The sequence below is a fragment of the Hemitrygon akajei genome, chromosome 17 (genome assembly GCF_048418815.1).
Source record: "Hemitrygon akajei chromosome 17, sHemAka1.3, whole genome shotgun sequence".
NCBI lineage: Eukaryota > Metazoa > Chordata > Chondrichthyes > Myliobatiformes > Dasyatidae > Hemitrygon > Hemitrygon akajei.
The window spans coordinates 58,642,837-58,656,547 of NC_133140.1; the positions used below are offsets into that span (position 1 = coordinate 58,642,837).

Sequence of the window (13,711 nt, forward strand, 5' to 3'; positions counted from 1 at the left end):
TTTTATGTTCTTCAGATTTCTGTACTGATCCTTTAGCTTTTTTTAAAAATGGACGCATCAACATTGTGCATTCCTACAGCAATTATGACACATCAGTGATCTAATCCTTTGGTAAATGTGCTGTTCAGCATCAGGTCCTTTTGTTTCTAACGTGGAACAGACAATGGTGTAGACAGAATTTGCAGCAATGGCGATGTATTTCGTGGGAGGCGACCCTGGCGTTGCAGGGATGTTGCAGGGTTCCTTAGCTCGTTATTGGCCACTGAGTTTTATCTCCCAGGAGACTGACGCAATCCGTCTCTGAAATCAACCTGTTCGAGGCATTGATCAGCTGATACAGTGAAATAGTATAAAAGAGCAGCCGGCACCATCTCACTGCCTTCTCCAACCAGATTCAGCAGCCGAAAATTCTCATCAGTCGCAGCAAGAAGCCAGCAGCGTGAGAATGAGAGAAATCGTCCACATTCAGGCCGGCCAATGTGGCAATCAGATCGGTGCTAAGGTAAATGATATTGCTGTTACAAGTGTGGAATTAGTAAATTACAATAAATTGCGATATGTGCTCAATAACTTTTTCGTTGAAAGAAAAAAGTAGTTATCTAAATTTAACTAATTTGTCATTTAATTGTTGCTTTATTGTAAGGTAGGTTTAATTAACATTTCTTTATCATTAGTAAACGAAATTGTGCTCAATGTGGAAAGTATGTGTTTTCTGTTTTCCTTTCATTCATGCAGTTCATCCTTCCTGTGAACACCATGAATTGCGGTATTTTATTTGGTTCTTTGTTAGAATTTTTTTACTTGGCATCGGCAAGTTTTGTTGTGGAGTCTGCCTGCTGGCTGCTTCTCGCTGAGACGCATGCTCTGCAGACAGCCACGCCCGAGACTGCAGATACAAGAGGGAGAAAGTGATTAGCTCAGCCCTGCCGCACTGTCCGAGCACAGCACCGCCGCAGGCACCGCTGTATTTGCATGAAGTCAGCGCCTGCAGGGTGGAGCCACGATTTCAAAAATGGAAAAAAACAAAGCCTCAGTGTTTGAAATCAATGTCATATTCACGGAGCGACCAAATGATTATGAATAACCTTGGTAGGGGGGCTTTGTCGTCTTGTTTCACCCATAATCCGCGGTCGTTTTTTTACTGAGAACATTCTTAAACGATTCAGTAAACCTGCAATACAAGTGATGACATACTAAGTAATTCTTGGTGATGGTTCATACATTTGAAAGGTGATTACCAAATGGATTTGCTTAGTGCTAATCCGTTATCTGGAGAATCTGTTAATCTTGCCAAATAAATCAAAGTTTAACGAAATGGCAATGGAATAGAAACGTAATCTGAATAAAGGTTAATTCATGGGCGGGGAAAAGCACAATCATGGATAGAGATAGAATAATTATTCTAACTTGGTGGTCGTGACGACGTCATACATACAAGAACGCCAAGACATACCAAGATGAAAGTAAAATCTGGCGAGCATTCAATGAGTAGGGGCTGGGATGTGGTCATTTCTATTCAATCGCTGTCTGGCGTAAAGGATACGGGTGGTACGTGATGAGGCTCACAATACCGTGGTCTCGGAACCCATTGCCTGTTGGGGGGGGGGGGGTTCTTTGCCGAGCACAAAAGTCGGAATTAAACGGGTGTGGTTATTTTAACGTAATTTGGAAAACTGCCCTAATTAAATGGTGGTGCTGGGACACAAAGAAGTTCCTTCTTTCTCTGTAGGGATTCGTAAATCGATATGACATTTTCAACGATTGGCACAGCTATGGGTAAAATGGTTCCCTTTGGCTGCGTACACAGAATAAATTATATGTATTACTGCAAAACACTAAACCTGAAATAACACATTGCGCAGGGCAACCCAGAATAAAACAAATTCATATCTGTTCAAATGCCTTCAAACACTATGCATTTTCAACTACTGTAATTTTAGTTAAACTACTGGAGGATTGCAATAGGCTGGAAACTATTATTCTCCTATCAGATGTCAGTAAATGCACAATGTGCAGTTTTAATACTTGTGACGGCTGAGCGCGCTCCATGATGTGCCACGGGAAGAACTGTTCAGCTGACAAATGTCCTAATGCACGATGCGTGTCCCTGATCTTGGCTTGTCTACACGGTCTGCCTCAGACCAGTGATCTGCGCCAAATGGCTAAAGGCTAACCTTTTTAATAATTGCAGACCTAAGAATCCTGAATCACTTTATGCTCATCAACACAAGGGTTAAAAAAAATTAACTGGACGAACTCGGCGAGTCCAGCAGCGTATGTGTATCTGTGCATGGGGGGAGGAGGAGGAACAGTCAACAGTTTGGGTGCAGAGCGTGCAGGAAATCTCTGATAAGAAGAGAGGGAGAGGGGCAAGACGGGCGTGAAGGCGATGGGGTGGATTGAGAGGTGGAGATGGTGAGGGGGGAGGGATGGAGCTGGGAGACAAGCGCATTAGGTAATAGGTGACAGCCAGGACTAAATGAAAGAAAATAGAGTCTGGTGGGGGAGGGGGAGGTGAAAGTCGAGACAAAGGATGGGGGAGGAGGTGATAAGTAGAGACACAAAGGATACTAATCAGGTTCCAGCACTGGTAAGGATAGTGAAAATGCTAACATTTTATGGGAAAGATGAGCAAATGGAACTGATGCGGGAGGTTGAAATGAATGGGTAATAAGTGGGAGGGGGACAAAAATAAGGAGAAAGAGCAGGAAGCATGGGATAACAATAATAGAATTATTATTTTAGCTTGCATTGCACCTTACCCTGACCGTGGAGAAGGCCCTGGATGGACAGATCAAATGGGAAGGGGAGTTGAAATGGCATGAAACCAGGAGCTTGGATGACCTTGCAGATAAGAGTGCTGATGCTTTTCAAACCAGTCACCAAGTCTGCACACTGAATCTAATACACAAGTTTGGAGGAGATGCCCAAAAACCTTCCCCTCCACTGGAAGGGCAGTTAGGTCTCTACATAGTAATGAGCAGGGATGTATACGAACAAATGTTGCACAGGAAAGGGTGTATATTTTGCAATAGTAATGTGGAAACAATAATTCCTGCGAAAACAATGATTTAGTTATGGTCTGGATGGAATAAACGATTAAAGACAGATTTCTCCTTTTCTGATTACTTCAACTAATCATTCCAAAAAACGTTATATTTAAACTTAAAGTTGTGATACTCTCCTCTGTGCATCTATAGAAGCTTATCAATGTTTTCGGAGACATCCTGAATCTATTAAAGTAGAGGCTATCATGCTTTCTTTGTGATGACACTTAATGTGCTGATCAGATACTCTGATATGTTAACACCAAGGAATTCAAAACCACTGTCCATCACCTCAGTTCCCCTAATGAGGACTGGCTCGTGAACCTCTGGCTTCTTCCTCCTACAGTTGATAATTAGTTCTTCAGTTTTGCTGACTTGAGAGGTTATTGTGGCAGATTTTTAATCTCCTTCCTATATGCTGATTCATCACATCCTTTGATTTGGTCAACAACAGTGAAGTCACCAGCAAATTTAAATACAGCACTGGAGTTGTACTTAACCACACAATCATAAGCATGAAGTGAATAGCTCAGTGATGCACTTTTGCTGATGGTGATTGTAGAGATGCTATTGTCAATCATACTGAAGTCTGCCAGTGAGGAAATTGAGGATCCAGTTGCACAGGGAGGTTCTCTGGCCCAGGTCTTGGAGCTTAGAGATTAGTTGAGGGGATGATAGTGTTGAATGCTGAGCTGTTGTCAATGAAGAGCATCCAGGTCTGCCAGAGCATGGCATTTGCTGTCACCTATTGATCACTTTACCAACTGTTCACCTTGGTTCATTTTAGTCTTAAACTCCAATAAAGTCAGTTCATATTATTAAGATATAGTACAATAGGATAAAACATATTTTAATAAATAAATAGAAATTCTATAGCTCCTTTCGTTGTCAAAGCGATTCAATTAAATATTGGGATCCATAGCTATTTATGTTGGAAAATATTGCAGCCAACTGGCATGCAATAATGTCCAATGAGAAACAATGAATGTTAACTAATCAGATAAGTGTTTTGATGGTCATAATTATTTCATTAGTAAATTTATCAGATATTTAGGCTGTTTACTTTGTCACATTGGTAATAAAAATCTAATAAATGTCCCACATGGAAGAAAATGGCAATTGCTATAATTTATATTTATCAAAAACGAATAGGTAGTTGGCATAGTTACATATTATCCTGACTTAGAAAGGTATCTTACTACGGTTCTTGGGTCAAAATCCTAGAACTCCTTAACTAATAGCTCTGTATTTTCAAAACACTAACTCCAGTAGTATGAGGACAGTTCACACTTTAAATTAGAAATGGAAGGAGGGGATAATAAAAGAGCACTTTTATTTCCATTACCAAACATACAATGAACTCTAGCCATTTGTTCCAATTTGAACCAAGTGCTGGAGGCTTTGCAATGGTAAAAACTGGATTTATATAAATTTTATAGCCTTTCCTTAGTTTAACTACGTGTGAATCTTGGGGTTAAATGGACAGTGCATTGGGCCAGATAATCCTTGTTTTAGAAAAGATTAAATTTATGCCAGCAGGGAAAGTTGAAAAAATTTACTGGCCAAAATCACTTTAATGTTGCATCTGCTGCTACCAGAAGATTACATATGAATCCATTAGATACTAGGAACCAGCTGGGTCTAGATGAATAATAGAACTAGAAGGAGACAAGAGTGTTAGATTACATCCTTTTTATTCTCTGGAGACCTAGAGAAATTAAACCAGTTCTGTGTCTGCCAGCTGGTGCTGAAAAACTAGCAAGTTTATGATGGATGGGACAGAAGGAAATTCAGATTTATTGCGCAGCTGACTGCTTCTTCTTAATTAACTAACCCTAGAAGATGCAATGTACATCTACAGATTCGATTCAAACACACACATCTTTTTAAAAAAGGCTGGGAGTAAATTAAAGTAAGTTAATGCATGTATTTTCAGTACCATGATCAGCTACTTAAAATGTAGGACCTCATACAGGGCAACATTTAAACCAAATTCATTTATTCATCCTTTTGAAATGGGGTAAAAGTAATAAGGTAATCTTTGTATAATCTTTCAATGCATATATTGTGATTTGAGGGGTAGAAGTGTATTTCTCAATCCTTGGAAGTCCTAGAAAATAAAGTTATCTATCCTTCACTGTCCAATTTTTTAAAAAAAGAAACATTTTGTCCTAATTTGAAAAATGCAAAAGTAGTTGTTACTGATTTCTTAATTTGTTGGTTTAAATGTCTAATTATCACTGATTAATATTCAACCTCTAGTGGAAAAAAATCTATTTTTCCATTACGATTGTATCGTGATTTATTTTTAAAATCTATTTCATAGACAGCACATTTCCAATGCACAATCATGTATAACAGATACTTATATGGCCTATCAGACAGAATTTAAGATGTGTATTCTGCTTGCAAATAAAATAGTCAAATTATTTTTCTGACTTTTAGTATAGATAATTAGTGATCTTGTTTGATAAAATTTAATCCTCACAGATGTCATTCTGAGCACAAAGATGAACATGGAATGCCATGGGGAGATTGGAGATGATGATGTGCAAATTATATTCATACTTCCGTACATGGTACTTAATACTTTATGTAATTTTGCTTATATTTTATCATCTTTAGTTCTGGGAAGTCATCAGTGATGAGCACGGGATTGACCCCAGCGGGAATTATATGGGCGACTCAGACCTGCAGCTGGAGAGGATTAGTGTCTACTACAATGAAGCTTCTTGTAAGTAATATAAACCAACATGAAGTTGAGATTTGATATATATCAGAATTGGGTATATTAAGCATTTAGAAACATGGAAACCCTACAGCACAATACAGGCCTATTTATATTGACATTGTCCAGGATAATGGGATTTTCAAATTTTTTCTAAGTGTATAGCATTTGGTTCAAACCATCAAAAGTGAAAACAACATACAGGACAAAAATAGGTTATTTAAACCACAATGATCCTTATGACCATCAAGCACCCATTTAACCTATTCCTACACATCCCCATATTTCTATCAGTTTCCCAGGATTCTAGCAACCCCAACATACTAGGGACAACATACGGTAGCCAATTAAATTATGAACCACATATTTGGAAAGTAGGACAATGCTGGAGCATGTGGGAGAAACCCAAGCAGTCATGGACAGAATGTGGACTCTATTCAAGGTCAGTACTGAACCTGGGTTGCTGAAAATGTTAGCCAGCTGCCTCACTATGCTGAATTCTAAATAATAATTTAATACATCAGGTATTAAACATGCAAATATTCAATTGCATATTTAGGAGTAAGGTTGCAAAGAATCCTCCTAAAGTAAATTCATCATGTCTAAACCATAAACCATTTTAAACAGCAGCTTGGCATTGCCTCATCACTATTTCTTGAATAAATCATTTAACCTTTCTGAAGTTTTTTGGGATATTTAGTGTAATTTATTTCTATGAAATTACTGTATTTCAAATTACTGTAGGACAGCACATCTATTAGAAATAAATATTGGATTATATAAGATTAGGGATATATATTGGTGCAACATAGAGTCCACTTGTGGGCCAATGGTGATAGTGCCAAGAAAATGTGGGTTGGTCTTCCAATTTTAGTATGGCAAGTTTAAAATAATTGCTTGCCATAATTTGAGCAAAAATAATAGATCTGTATGCTCTCTTTGCAGCTCTTAAGTACGTACCCAGAGCCATCCTAGTGGATTTGGAACCAGGCACAATGGACAGTGTTCGATCAGGGCCTTTTGGACATCTCTTCAGACCAGACAATTTTATTTTTGGTAAGTTGACTTAGCAGGAACAGATAATAAACAATAAGATTAGAGTTAATGCACAATTTTATATTTTGCTGCTAGAAATCTATCATTGTTTCTATTTGTTTCCAAGGTGGTAAATAAAGGCAAGTAAAATTTCTAATGACCTGCAATCTAATAGAATAAGGTTTTGAGCATATTTCAGAGGCTAGGGCTAATTTTCAGGCTTTTGGGTGGCTGCTTAAAATAGGCATTGGATCTCTTGCAAAAGGTTCAATATCAGTTTTGTGTTATTCCCAGTAATAAAGAATGAATTGAGAGAAAACAAGGCATTGTCACTAATCGTTTCTGCATTATGGCCACAACGCTCCTCGAAGGGGAGTCATTTCTGTACTATCTTGTCACTGCCACTTCATTTTGTTAGCTTGGTTTTTCAGATACTACCATCTTTTCCAAACTCTCTCTTTAGTTTAACAAAAAAATGATGACAATGTAAAGAATTATATATATCAAGCTTCTTTAACTCAAATTAACAATTTTATGTCCAAATTTTAATCTACAAAGTTCTGTTTTGATTCTTGGACATCTCTGGCTCATTCCCGGCCATTCCAGACTTGGGGATGATACATGCTGCTTTTTGCTCTGCCCCTTGCCATTCCCAGCAATGGTCTTTACCACATTACTATCCGATTCTGCAGGTTGGCCACTTTCTAACCCCATCCTGGATATCCAGAGAGTACATTTGGGCTGTAGAACTTTTCTCCCAATTTTATCTTTTTTTACTTTACTTCAAATAATCTGCAGCCTGTTTAAATATTGGCTCAGATCTTTTTCTCCATATGGGTCATTTAGACTGGTTCCAAATATGCAATGTGATAAATTGGCTAACATAATAACGCTGAGCCTGTGGAAATACTTGGTCTTTGTAATCAATTAAGAGGGAAAATTAGTTATTATGATAGAAACAACCTACATCTACTGATCAGCTTGTTTTGTCAATGGTGATCCACCACAATTGACAAATTTATACAGCTATTTATCAATGTAAACATGGATGTAAGAATTTATAATAATGTGATAAAATATAACTCTGGTAAAATCAAGTTAACTTACATCTGCCCACTGGTGCACACTCTAATCTGTATAATTCAATGTCAGTTGAATACTACATTTGATTTTCACTTCTATTTACAGATCTTGAGTATGATATGCATTATATATTTCATGGTGTTACTGTATACATAAAATCATTGGAAGAAATTCATTTATTGTTATCATATAATGAACAGAGTAAGATAGCAAATTTGATATTCTCTCCTTTGATTCATAAAAAATTGAATGTTCTTATCATAAAAATCAGATTAAGTGGCTTTATCTTAAGTTAATTTACTTTTTTTCAGGAAAACAGTTCCAGAATATGCAATTGCAGAAATTATTTCTGCTCATGTACACCATGAATATCAGTCATCATTTATTTTATTTTCTCATTATAGGGCAAAGTGGAGCTGGAAACAACTGGGCAAAGGGGCATTACACAGAAGGTGCAGAGCTTGTAGACTCTGTCCTTGATGTGGTGAGAAAAGAATGTGAAAATTGTGACTGTTTGCAAGGTTTTCAGCTTACGCACTCTCTGGGTGGAGGTACAGGTTCTGGCATGGGAACTCTGCTTATTAGCAAAGTACGAGAAGAATATCCTGACCGAATCATGAATACTTTCAGTGTTGTTCCTTCTCCAAAAGTCTCTGACACAGTGGTAGAGCCATACAATGCCACCCTCTCCATCCACCAGCTTGTGGAAAACACTGATGAAACCTACTGCATAGATAATGAAGCTCTCTATGACATCTGCTTCCGGACCCTCAAACTTGCAACGCCCACTTACGGAGACCTCAACCATTTGGTATCAGCTACCATGAGTGGGGTCACCACTTCCCTGAGATTTCCAGGACAGCTTAATGCTGATTTGAGAAAGCTTGCAGTGAACATGGTACCTTTCCCTCGACTCCATTTCTTTATGCCAGGATTTGCTCCTCTTACTGCCCGAGGAAGCCAACAGTATAGGGCATTAACTGTCCCAGAACTCACTCAGCAAATGTTTGATGCCAAAAATATGATGGCTGCTTGTGATCCCCGTCATGGTAGGTACCTGACAGTGGCCACAGTCTTCAGGGGAAAGATGTCCATGAAGGAAGTTGATGAGCAGATGTTAGCTATCCAGAGCAAGAACAGCAGCTACTTTGTGGAATGGATTCCCAACAATGTTAAAGTGGCTGTTTGTGATATTCCACCTCGTGGACTCAAGATGTCCTCCACTTTCATTGGCAACAGTACTGCAATTCAGGAGCTTTTCAAGCGGATCTCAGAGCAGTTCACAGCTATGTTCCGCAGGAAGGCATTCTTGCACTGGTACACTGGTGAAGGTATGGATGAGATGGAGTTTACTGAAGCAGAGAGTAACATGAATGACCTGGTGTCTGAATACCAACAGTACCAAGATGCTACAGCTGATGAAGAAGGGGAGATGTACGAGGATGATGAAGAAGAATCTGAAGCACATGGTCCAAAATGAAATGTGAATCATTCATGTCCATTGAGAGGATTTGAAAACAGTTTACCCTAGATCTTCACATCAGGCTTTTACTTGTCTTTATTACGAGTTAGCTCAGTTACAGTGCCTTGTAAAAGTATTCAGTCCCCAACCCTTTGTTAACATAAATGAGTATTACAACCAGGGATCTTGATCAGTTTAACTAAGAATATTTATTTGTGAATCACATGCTCCTTCCCCTCCCCCCACAGAGCCCAAAATCAAGGAAAATTATAAAGCATGACAAACTAAAAATTAAAACCCAGGGATGTCCGTAGTTCAAAAGTATTCATCCCCTTTGCTCGGTACTTAGTTGAACCACCTCTCGCAGCTACAGTGGTGCTAGAAAGTTTGTGAACTGTGTAGAATTTTCTGCATTTTTGCATAAATGTGACCTAAAATATGATCAGATCTTCATCCAAGTCCTAAAACTAGATAAAGAGAACCCAATTCAATAAATAACACAAAAACATCATACTTGTTCATTTATTTATTGAGAAAAATGATCCAATATTATATGTATTGGGAAAAAGTATGGGAACCTTTGTTTTCAGTAACTGGTGTGACCCCCCCCCCCCCCCATACAGCAATAACTTCAACCAAATGTTTCCAGTAACTGTTGATAAGTCCTGCACATCAGCTTGGGGGAATTTTAAGCCATTCCTCCTTACAAAACTGCTTCAACTCTGGGATGTTGGTGAACTGCTTGCTTCAGGTCTTTTCACAACATTTCTACAAGATTAAGTTTGGGACTTTGATTCAGTTGTTCCAAAATGTGAAACCTCTTCTACTTTAATCACTCTTTGGTAGACTGACTTGTGTGTTTAGGTTCATTGTCTTGCTGCAAGACCCACTTTCTGTTGAGCTTCAGTTCACAGACGGATACCCTGACATTCTTCCATAGTATTTGCTGATAGAATTCAGAATTCATGGTTCTATCAATGATGGCAAACGATCTTGGTCCCGAGGCAGCAAACCACGATACTGCCACCACCATGTTTCACAGATGGGATGAGGTTCTTGTGCTGGAACACAGTGTTTGTTTTTTGCCAGACATAATGCTTCACATTTAAGCTAAAAGGTCCTAATTTGGACTCATCCGTGCACAGAACATTCTTCCAATGGCCTTCTGACTTTCCACATGGTCTTTAGCAAACTTTAGACAAGCAGCAATGCTCTTCTTGGAGAGTAGTGTCTTTCTCCTTGCAATCCTGCGGTGCACACCATTGTTTGAGTGTTTGTCTGAGGGTAAGCTCATGAACACTGGCATCAGCCATGACAAGAGAGGCTTGTAGCTCCTTATACATGTTACCCTGGGGTTCTTTGTGACCTGCTGGTGTATTACACGCCTTGCCATTGGAGTGATTTTATTTTTTTGTTGTTGGTCGACCACTCCTGGGCAGAGTAACAAGAGTGTTGAATTTCCTCCACTGGTACACCATCTGTCTGACTGTGGATTGGTGGGGCCGAAACTCTTCAGAAATGGTTTTGTATGCTTTTACAGCCTGGTGGAAACATCTGACTCTAATTTCCTCTCTAACTGAAATGATAATCCTAGAGGTTCAACAAATACATATAACATTGGATCATTTTCCTCAAATAAATGAAAAAGTATAATGCTTTTTGTGTTATTTATTTAACTGGGTTCTCTTTATCTAGTTTCAGGACTTGTGTGAAGACCTGATCACATTTTAAGGTTATATTTATGCAGGAACAGAGAAAATTCTAAAGGGCTTACAAACTTTTTTTTTAGCACCACTGTATTACAGCCTGTAGCCTTTTTGTACAAGTATCTATTACTGTAGCTTTGCACAACGTGATTGTAAGGTGGAAGCTGGTTCACAGGTTTGGTGAGTGAGACAGAAAACACTGACTGCAAATCAAAAAAAAACGACCAAACATTTAAGTCCCCCAAGTTGCACAAACTGCAGAACTAAATATTCAACAGATATTTAGCAGAAAGTGCGTGCAGGACATACCTTCCCAGTGGTTCTGTGAGGTATGCATTGGGAACAAAGGAAAAGAGTGAATCTCTTGCACGTTATTCTTGTATCACCAAGGTGCTTGAGACTGGACTCTAGGTGTCATGGTGCGTAAGCCAATGAATGGGAAGAGTGGCTGTAGTTCTTAAATGCACCAATCAACAGTCAATACGGTGGAAGCGGCATTTGAATGGCAAATAAACCATGCCTCCACACTACAGTGATGGAGAAAGATTTGCCCAACCCCCTTGCAACACTGCTGAAGATGTGCCAGGTCAGTTGGAGTGGCAGTGGACAACAATCCTGACATCTTCCTAGAGATGCTTGATCAGATTAAAGGCAGGAGTCTTCACTGGGTCATTCAAGGACATCAAGTTTTCTTCATTTGAAGTCACTCCATGGTTGCTCTGGCAGCGTGCTTTGTGTTGTTGTCCTGCAGAAAGACTAACTTCCTCCCCAGTTTAATCTTTGTGGCTGAGACCAGCAGATTTTTATCTAGTATCTCTTTGTATTTATCAGCATTCATCTTCCCAGCATTCCTGACCAGATTTCTAGTCCCTGCTGCTGAAGAGCATCCCCATTGCATGATTCTACCTCCACCGTACTTTACAGTAAGGGATGGTGCTATCTGGCTGATGCACAGTATTAGATTTACGCCATACATGCCACATAGTGTTGAAGCCAAATGTGTTCCACTTTAGTCTCATTCGACTACAAGACCTTCTCCACATATTTACAGTACCTTCTTAGTGGCACTTTGCAAAGTCTTTATGGGCAAGGATATATTTAGCCAGGACTACTTCCTTGCCATTCTTCCATAAATCCCCATTTTGTGCAAGGCCTTAGAGATTCTGGAACCATGAACTTCATGTCCAGTGTAGCCACTGACTTGTGCAGCTCATTTAGAGTACTGTGGTGTCACAGTAGTCTCTCTTATAAGTGCCATTCTTCTCTGGAGAGGGACGGTCTGACATAGGCAGTGTGGCTGGTTTGATATTTTTTCTGCTTTGTCACAATGGACTGCGCTGAGATCCGAGGTACGTTCTGTGCCTTTGAGATGGTCTTGTACCCTTCCCCTGATTTGTGGTTCTTTATTATTTTCCTAACTTGTCTTGAATGCTCTTTTGTCCTCAATGTGGCTTGGTCTGTTGAAAATATTCCATACTGTTGGATCTTAGAGGGGGGGTATTCTTATGAATTCATTAAGGACTATTTTCTACATCAACAAATTGGGCAAATTAGTAAGGTAATATATAGGTTGCACCTAAGGAAAGTTAGTGTAGTAATTATAAAGGGGATGAATACTTCTTCAGCTTCAATTGTGGTTTTTAATTTTTAGTAAATTATTGACAGATTTAGGAAATTTTCTTTTGATTTGATGCACAATGTTTTGTAGATTAGCTCAAAAAATTCTACTTCAATATATTTTAAATTTAGAAAATGAGACAATAAAATGTGAAGAGTTGTGGGGACTGAATAATTTTTCAAGGCACTGTATAGATTACTTGCTTCCAGCTAGCCTTATCCTGTTATCCTCTTTACTCTCAGTATTGGTCACCAACCAACTGTATAAGTTCTGGATATTTAAAACTCCAACTTTATTTTAATAACATGAATTCCTAATTTTATTTTTTAACTGTTCTGCCAGTTAATTTTTGAATATTTAATAAATTATTGCTGTGAAACCTTTTCTGATGTTGTGCATTTAACACAAATTTGTGTAACTTGGATGTTTTTCCATTTATTTAGATTGAGAGAAATCAACATATATGACAAATGACACATTTTCAGTATTTCACCTATCTATAGACCAGACAATAAAGACATATCATCAAAATATACATGCATACAAAAATAAACCTGTTCCAGTACCCCAGAGTGCTTTGAGCATAATATGAATGTTCAATATTAACATTACAGTAAGGCATTAAATCTTTGAAAAAGTGTGAAGTCTTATTCCCTAATTACCTAAAATTCTAACTCCCAACTCTGTCTAAGCCCTAAAGATGCCTCACATTCATGTGAACTGTAACCTTCATTCCTATAGCTACTATTCATTAAATTCAATTATTGTTCTTCCCCACTGCTTTCCATTCCCAAGATCTTTCATATCCTGAACGGCTAGCAAATTTGAAATGTGACTGCACCCAGATAAATTTAAAAATATCATTGACAAACCTAAGGGCAACAGGTAGTTAAACCAAGGCAATTAACTCAAACATTCAGATTTCTCTGCAAGATGCAAAGATGTTGCTGCCGTTTAAGTTCTCACACACTGGACGATGCTTGTACCCCTAGAACAGCTGACAAATCCATCCCACCAGTCTCGCTTTAGGGT

General features: G+C 38.6%; 1 protein-coding gene across 1 annotated transcript; it reads left to right on the forward strand.

Annotated features, from left to right (window-relative positions):
• The first annotated feature begins 358 nt into the window (after positions 1 to 358).
• Positions 359 to 13,058, forward strand: LOC140740738 (tubulin beta-3 chain). The gene is made up of 4 exons (XM_073070223.1): positions 359 to 502; positions 5,673 to 5,781; positions 6,721 to 6,831; positions 8,298 to 13,058. The coding sequence occupies exons 1-4, from the start codon at positions 446 to 448 to the stop codon at positions 9,371 to 9,373; spliced, it is 1,353 nt and encodes a 450-aa protein (XP_072926324.1). The 5' UTR covers positions 359 to 445; the 3' UTR covers positions 9,374 to 13,058.
• The last annotated feature ends 653 nt before the right edge of the window (positions 13,059 to 13,711 follow it).

Coding starts and splice junctions, on each gene's coding strand:
- LOC140740738 (XM_073070223.1), top strand. CDS start 446: ATGAGAGAAATCGTCCACATTCAGGCCGGCCAATGTGGCAATCAGATC. Junction 5,782..6,720: donor CTACTACAATGAAGCTTCTT/GTAAGTAATATA, acceptor CTCTCTTTGCAG/CTCTTAAGTACGTACCCAGA. Junction 6,832..8,297: donor ACCAGACAATTTTATTTTTG/GTAAGTTGACTT, acceptor TTCTCATTATAG/GGCAAAGTGGAGCTGGAAAC.